Below are 8535 nucleotides of genomic sequence, written 5' to 3'. Positions count from 1 at the left end.
AATCCTTTGCCTAGCGAATATTTTTGGTTCAAAAAGAATTTCAACCAAATATCATTTTATTTGCAGTGTTTTTTACGTTTTTGGTAAGATTGTCCTCAATCCAACGCATCTGTCTAATCAGCATAAGCAACATCTGGGCCGATTAACCTACTCCTCTTTTACTGTGATTCTATTAGTGGTCCAACTGTGGTAATTTTCCATTTTTTATAAACATGTAAAATAAATGTGACCTGTATAGAGTCTTCAAACGTATGTTTTATTTGGATTAAAACATATTTTTCCTACAAGTTGTCTGTTGTCGATTTCTTTATTAACTACTGCAGTTATACAACAAATGTCCACAAGAGGTCATGGTTTAGCTGCGTAGAAATTGTATAATTTACACACAATCAGCCAAGCTAATATTACCTTTAATTAAATAAAGGATATACTGTGTATATGGATATATTTTTTTATATAAGTTTTGCAACTTCAAACCATATTTCTTGCATGACTATTAATAGTTATTCAAGTTCTAAATGTTTTCAAATTATATGGCATAAGGCTTCCACGTGTATCCTACTATTCGAAACGTTACTATCTTGTCAGGTCTGGCTTGCACTTTTTCTGCTGCTATGGATACAATTAGGTTGATATTTCAAAAAATGTTTGAATGCTTAATTTATAGGTCATCTAATAATCCAACCTTCTTCCTGACTTAAGTTCTGACATGTGAGCCCCCAGACACACACAGACACCCATACACAAAGGGGCCTCAAGAAACTGTTTCATTCTGTTATGATGTTGAGTTTGAGGCTGGTTGCTTTGGGTCGCTCCCGTCATGTCAACATCATTCATACATTGGACAAATTCAAGCTCAGTCTCAGTTTATTGTTCTCTTCAGTGCGTTTTTTTGTGTTTTTTTTAAAAAAAAATGAGGTGGATGTCTAAATCACACAAAGGAACACAATTAATTTGAGGGTCAAATATTTAAAAAAATCCTCCCCAAAGTAAATAACCCCTCACAACCGAGGATATAATGAAATTAGCAGTTCCATTTGAACATGTCTGTCTGCAAAAGCAACAACTACACTTCGTTATAGGATACGTGTGGAAGCTTGGGGCTCCCCAATGACTTTGTGTACTTGGCACATTGTTACTACTAATATAGGAAAGCTGGCACAAGCTCAGATCCATGTGAATTTCAAGCTCACGGTGAGAGTATGTGTGTGTGCCTGTGTGTTTTAGCTTTGTTACGGTTATATGTCGGCCTGTGCCAGGCTGTGTTTAAACACCCATTTTCCCTTTCAAATTGTGCTGAATTTTACATTTTCCTTTTACTTCACAAAGTGCCAATTTCCCCTCCTCCTTAAGGTTCACTATCACGCACCATTTCCCCCTCTCTCTCTCTCTCTCTCTCTCTCTCTCTCTCTCTCTCTCTCTCACAAGCCTTAGGCTCTTTTCATTCCCAAGGGAAGACAGACAGTGTGTGTGAGAGAGAGCGAGAGAGACTACTGTCACTAAAGGTGGCTCCACCATTGCAATTGAATAGATTGGAGTTCACTCAGGGTTCTGCTGTGTCTAGTGTGGGTGTGTGTGTGTGTGTTTGATTAGGGTACGGGGGGTGGGGGTGGGAGGAGTCTTTGGGGCTGTTATTTGCAAAAGCGTTTGATGGATGATGCCTGTGTGTGTGTGTGTGTGTGTGTGTATGTGTGTTTGTGTGGGTGTGTGTGTAAAGGAGGGAGGGAGGAGAGGCAGTAGTATATGTATTTCCTTCTTTATTGCGGCTCACTGTTCCCTCTTTCAGAATAATGACTCCAGGAGGGAGAGAGACATTTGTCTACAGCTGCAGACTAGAGAGAGAGAGAGAGAGAGAGAGAGAGACACTAGTCAACAACTGAGAAATTGAGAGAGTGAGGGAAAGAGACTACTAGTGTACAGCTGCAGAGGGAGAGGAAAGCGTGGGAGATAGAGAGACACCCGTCTACAGCTGAGAGAGGGAGAGGGCGAGTGAGGTAGTGAGGTAGTGAGGGAGGGAGGGAGGGAGGTAGAGAGAGAGGCGTGGAGCGATACACACCGTCAGAGTAGAGGGAGACCAACAGAGGACAGGAGCTGCAGAGCAACCCCGCGAGCAGAGAGAGAGGCAGATGACACAACACAACACTCTCCTTTTGAATGAACATTTGAGTTCAGCGCTAGAGAACAACAAGGACATATCCCAGAGACTCGCAGGATAAACTTCAGTCCTCCCTGAAGCATCGTCTCCTCACCACGCTCTTCCTCCTTCCCCTCCCCTTTATCATCCTCATCTTCCCTCCCCATCATCATCCTCACCGTCATCATCCTCACCTGTATTTACTACCTCGTCTGTTTTTTAAAGGCGAGGGATTCGCTTGGTCGTCGTCCTCTCTCTGTCCCTCTCCTGCATTTAGGGGGGTCCTAGGCAGGCTTAGCAGGGTGTTGGTGCTAGCGAGGTGCTCTAGTACTCACTGGTAGTAGAACGTGGTGGTGTTTGGAGTTCAGGGGAGACACAGAGTGGACCATCCCAGGAGAGGAGAGCTGAGGGGAGGCATGAACGCCAGAAGAGTCGCTCCCGGGGGGTTGGCGGAGTCCGGACCTCCGCCTGGGTCTGTGAGGAAGAGCCGGATAGGAGGAAGAGGAGGAGGAGGAGAAGGAGTATTGCGGGCTGAGAAGATGCTAGTGCTGGAGCTGCTTCTGCTGCTGGTGGTGGGGGTCCCGTCGGGGGGGCGAGGTGCAGAGGCCTGCCCGGCCCCCTGCAGCTGTGACGGGGCCACGGTGGACTGTCACGCCCTGGGTCTCCAGGCCGTCCCCAAGAACATCCCCAGAGGAACCGAGAGACTGTGAGTACAGCAGACACACACACATGTGCACACACACACAGACACAGACACAGACACACACAGACAGCCAGACAGCCACAACAAATACATAAATACAAGCATAGTCACACAGTGCCAGGAATGAATTTATTTATATTTCTCTTGAAAATCTTTAAAATTCTCTTGAAAATCACTTATCTATCTGTATCTCTGTCCATCTTTCTATTTCTCTGTGTATTGCTGTCTATCTCTACCCCTCCACCTCCTATTCTTCCCCACCTTTCCCCCACTCTAAGTTGGTAGGTAGGCATGACGGTACTGTGTGTGTGTTCGTGTGTGTGAGTTCACATGTGTGAGTGAGTGCACACGTGTGTGTGTGTGTGAGTGGTTTTGTGTGTATCAGGTGTAAATGGCCTGTAAGTGAATTATTGATCCTCTTCGGGGACCCTGTATGTGTGTCGTGTGTGTGTGTGTGGTAGTAGGCATGTGTGTGTGTGATATTCTCTCTAGCGTGAAAAGCGGTATTCCCTCAGAGGGTCGTAAGTGATCTCGGAACACGAAGGTTGAGCCGGTCAAACGAAACGATCTGAATGAAATACGGTAAACCCCAGCAGAACCGTAACTATTTTTAACTAACTATTGAATCATGTTAGCAGACAATTGTATCCTCAATCACTCACAGTGGATTCCGATACATTTAATTTAAGGTGCATGGCTATTTTCTGCTTCGTATGCATGTGGGGAAAAAAACACGTTCTGCAGCAACTCTGTTTCCGCGAATAAGTTGGACCATTGACCATGTTAACGACAGACAGACAGGTAGATGGACAAAAAGACAGTGGGAGAGACTGCAAGACACACAGACAGATAGACACAGAGAGACAGACAGCAAGAGAGACCGACACGGAGTCAGGAAGACAGGCAGACAGCCAAAAACAAGGACAGACAGATGGAAAGACAGATGTGTAGACACAGAGACAGAAAGACAAGGAAAGCCACAAAGGCTGACCGACAGACAGGCAGACATAGTCAACACAGAGGAGTTAATAAGCTGCTGTTTGTTGAAGGGCTTGTCAGCCAATTAGCATGTAAAGTGATCTGTCAGGCTACTGGTGTGTGTGTGTGTGTGTGTGTGTGTGTGTGTCTGTGTTTGTCTGTGTGCATGTGTATGTGAGTTAGCAGCCAGTGTGATCTTGCACGCCTTTACAATTCTTGTTTGTCCACCTGTATGTGCACACACCCTTTGTGCATTACACACATACTTCTTGTGTGTGTGGGTGTGTGTGTGTGTGTTTGTGTGTGTGTGTGTGTGTGACTATTCCCTGGAAGGAGTCCAGCAATAAGGTTATTTATCTAGGTGACTGCACCAGTTAAACTATTACACCCCTCACTAAACACACACACACAAACACGCACGCACGCATATGCACGCACGCACGCACACACACACACACACACACACACACACACACACAAACATTCAGGGTATTGCCATAGCAACCCTGAATAATGTATGTGCGTTTGGGCTTCAGGGAAACAGTTATTTGGTCGTACTCTGAGAGGAGAGGAGAGGGGAAGAGAGAGATGAGGGAGAGAAATGTGGAGAGGGAGAGAGGAGAGCGAGGGTGAGAGAGAAAGAGAGTAGATGAGAGAGAAAGAGACAAGAGGGAAGAGTAAGTGAGAGAGAGAGAGAGAGAGAGAGAGAGAGAGAGAGAGGGAGAGAGATAAAAAGATGTAAAGGAACGAGAGAGAAAAATATAAAGAGAGAGAGAGTGAGAGGAATGAGATGATGAACTAGTTAATGACCAGAGAGGTTCAAGAGAGACTGAGGGAGATTGAGAGGAAGAGAGAGAGAGGAGATGGGATACAATCTGAAACAGAGAGAGAGGGAGGGAGAGAGAGATACAGAGAGAGATTGCGACAGAGACAGAGTCTACACCTGCTCTGAGTGGGACTGCTCCCCTACCACCGTGGTATTCATTACATCTGGAGATCTAAGTACTGCAGATAAACCCCGCCCTGGTCGATGCCTTCTCCATACCCTCTTTACCTGGCAATGAGTCTCATCTGTCTTTCAGAATATACTGTATTCTTACACATTTGGCATTAAAGAGACATAATCATGTCTTTTTTATTTAAATCAACCAATGGATAAATAAAAAGAGGGCAACTTGAAAAAGGGGATAGAGAGATGGAGGCGGGGCATAACTGGAAATACAAATACAAGATAGGATGTGAAGGAACACGATATATCGTTCAAAGGACATGTAAATGTGTAAAATGAAAAGAAAGTTGACTACCCTAACCTAACACCGTGTGAACCTAAGTCTTGTTGACAAGTCAGGACGGGGTCAAAAGTTCATGATCCCATCGCCCTAGTGTAGCTTTGTGGAGAGCGTTAGCAAACACTGTGTGAGTGGTAGCTTAGCTACAGCATTCATGGCAAAACAATGTTTTTCAAGAGAATAATATAAATAATGTAGCAATAACCAGCCTTAATGGGTTCGTTCAGGCAATTTGAATATCTGTATTTTGCATACGTTTTTTTTATTTTATTTTTATTTTCTTAAATTATAGATTATGGAATTTAACAGTGTGCGTGTATCTGTTTGTGCATGTTCACACATATTTGTCTGTTTGTGAGACTGCTGATGTGTGTATGGCTGTGTACCAATTGCTATATTTGAGTGCTGCTGATATGTAAGTATGTGCATATGTATATGTTTAAATATGTTGTGTTTTGTATGTGTATATGTGTATCCTTATTCTACTCTTATGATCTAGTGACAGTCCATGTTTATTGACCTCTAACCCTACATTAGAGCGTCCAATCAGCCACAGACACAAGCAAGCACACTCACGCACACACTACCACACACACACACACACACACACACACACACACACACACACACACACACACACACACACACACACACACACACACACACACACAGTCCTCCTATGTTCTTGTTTCCTTATAATTTCTTTCCTATGCCCAATGTGAAGAATTATATGAGGAAGATGTCTTTATTGTAGAAGTGGTCTGTTGTTTACTCTTCATTACTACTATACATTAACTCATTATAACAGGCATTTTTATCCAACGTGAGTTACAGTGAGTTTAGAGCCATGTCGTTAACGAGCAAGGTAGTGGTTAGGGCTCATGGATGCCTACAGGTTAGGCTGTGGAAACTGGGGTTTGAACTTTGAACCCAGAACCATGGGCTAATGCTGTAGTGTTAGCTACCATACAGAGGTGAAGTAGAATCTCCCATGATGCAATACTGTGTGCACCTATGGGTAGGGCCGTGAAGTTTGATTTAGTGCACATAATAATCCCATGAAAGTGTTTGGCATCAACATAGATACAGTGCAGACATTGTGTGTGTGAGTGTGTATTTGTGTGTGTGTGTGTGTGTGCGTGCATGCCTGTGTGTGGCCTGCGTGCGTGTGTGTGTGTGCATGCATGTATGTATGTATCTATCAATCTTGGCCTCATTGTGTGTTGATGCGTGTGCATGCAGGTCAATGCTCTTCATGCCCTCTGCACTTTCTATAACTCCCAACATTATCTCGCTTCATTCTTCCATCTCTCTCTCCACCTCTCTATCTCTCTGTCTCTGAGATCTGGACACACCTATAGGCAAGCATCATGAGCACACAGTCAGTTTGTTTCACATGAAGTGCAGGTCACCCATAACCCCAACACTCTCATTCTACAGTCTTATTGCTTCGTCTTTCTCCCCCTCCTCTCTTGCTCTCATTCTGTCTTGCTTTCTCTCTCTCTCTCTCTCTCTCTCCCTCCCCATTCTCTTTCTCAATCTCTCCTTTGCTCACTTTCATCCGCTACCAATTATAGACTCTTGTAAAAATTAATAACATAAACTGTAAAAACATAAGAGTGGGGAAACCTAAACTTTTAAACCTGGATCATTCTGGATTCAGATTGTGTTTGGTGACCAAAAGGAACTCTTGAGTCTTTGTTCTTTGGCAAAAGTCCCGCTCTACTTGTCTCCTGTCTATATCAAAATCGATGTCAGTTTAGATTATAAACACACACACATACACACCCACACCCACACCCACAAATACACACACACACACACACACACACACACACACACACACACACATACCTTGAATAGGACGAACAAGGACAGATCAGCTGCACCATCTAAACGGAAATACAACACCATTATACACACACAAACACACATGCATGCACGTAAACACGCACACACACACACACACACACACACACACACACACACACACACACACACACACACACACACACACACACACACACACACACACACACATACACACAGCATGGCTCAGTTTACCGGCTCCTCAAAGCCTTGTGGGAAGAGTGACATCATTTGAACTTTCTACTTTACTGTCAATCAAAGGCAGACAATGAGAACACAAAGTCAAGAACCACCCATAATACGTTCTCTAGAACAACCCCGTCCCATCATGTCCATTTCATAATGTCAGACAGCGGCTACATTGCCTATTAGCAAGTGGAAAGAAATCCTCCTCATGATTTCAGAAGGTGTGTGTGTGTGTGTGTGTGTATTTAGTTGTTTGTGGTTTAATACATTATGCTTGCTCAGGTTATAATCTACCATAACCCTAAAAGACCACGACACCTCTCTACAGGTGATTACTGTAAACCACCTCTCCTGGCCTCACTAAAACATTTGTTAACAATATAATTTGTAAAAATCTTTTAGTAGTGCGGATTCTGCTGACGAGCATTTAGTGTGAGTGCACTCATCAGTCTGACTTTTAGGGAATATAGAGGGTTAGGTACCACCACCTGGCTGTTAAGCTCCGCAGTCATAGCAACATAACTGGGCATATAATTCATCAATTGCTTATATGACAAGATGAACCATGGGAAAGGTAAAGCATCTCGTCTCTAGTGTTATATATTCATAAGTGTGTCAGCCCTTTTGTCCCGAATCTTCCCAATGGATATTGATTTTAAAAGTCAGTAACAGCAAGTACTTTCCCGTTTTAATCAATAAACCCTGAACATGTCATGGCGGACATCTAGATGTAATTTAGTTATCTGGTAACATGAACCTAGCATGTCCTTTGACCCAATAGGAGAAGGGTATTGGGTTTGTGAGGTTTGGTGGTGAATTTAAACCAAACCTTTTCCAGGACAGACACACAAAAACGTTTGGTTTGTTTTTAATCAACACACTCCATAGGACTTGTTGTCTTTTGCAAAATGTGTTTAGATAAGGCAGTTGGACCGCCTGCAGTAGCCAATCACCACCTCTGCTGGGGACTGATGTGTGTCTGTGCGTGTGTGTGTGTGTGCGTGCATGTGTATGTGTGTGTGTTTGTGTGTGTGTGTGTGTGTGTGTGTGTGTGTGTGTGTGAGAGTGTGTGTGTGTTTGTGTAAAAAGCGATACATTAATTCAATGTATTATTATATTTATTAACGTGTCGTCATGTTTCTGTTGTTTCAGAGATCTGAATGGAAACAACCTGACAGTCATCACCAAGACCGACCTGTCTGGACTCAAACATCTGCGCGTGCTGTGAGTGACTCCATCTTTAAGCTAACCAGTTAGCTTAAGCTCCATTGACGCATTGACACACTATGAAAAGGTTACATGCTAGCACATCTTGACAGAATATATATATATGTGTATATATTTATATATATATATATATATATATATATATATAT

The 8535-nt window shown here is 43.4% G+C and overlaps 1 protein-coding gene across 1 annotated transcript in view; it reads left to right on the top strand.

Moving 5' to 3' along the window:
* Nucleotides 1-2550: 2550 nt before the first annotated feature.
* slit1b (slit homolog 1b) overlaps nucleotides 2551-8535 on the top strand; it is a gene marked incomplete at both ends in the record, with an annotated part of 42299 nt that continues 36314 nt past the window's right edge. Inside the window, 2 exons of the mRNA XM_079730941.1 lie at nucleotides 2551-2840; nucleotides 8312-8383. Of these exons, the coding sequence (XP_079587067.1) occupies nucleotides 2551-2840; nucleotides 8312-8383 (362 nt within the window). The remainder of the gene's footprint in view (nucleotides 2841-8311; nucleotides 8384-8535) is intronic.

This window comes from Pollachius pollachius (assembly GCF_949987615.1).
Source record: "Pollachius pollachius genome assembly, chromosome: 2".
In the NCBI taxonomy this organism is placed as follows: Eukaryota; Metazoa; Chordata; class Actinopteri; order Gadiformes; family Gadidae; genus Pollachius; species Pollachius pollachius.
Note: the sequence above shows the minus strand (reverse complement) of the source record. Positions and strands in the feature narration are given on the sequence as shown.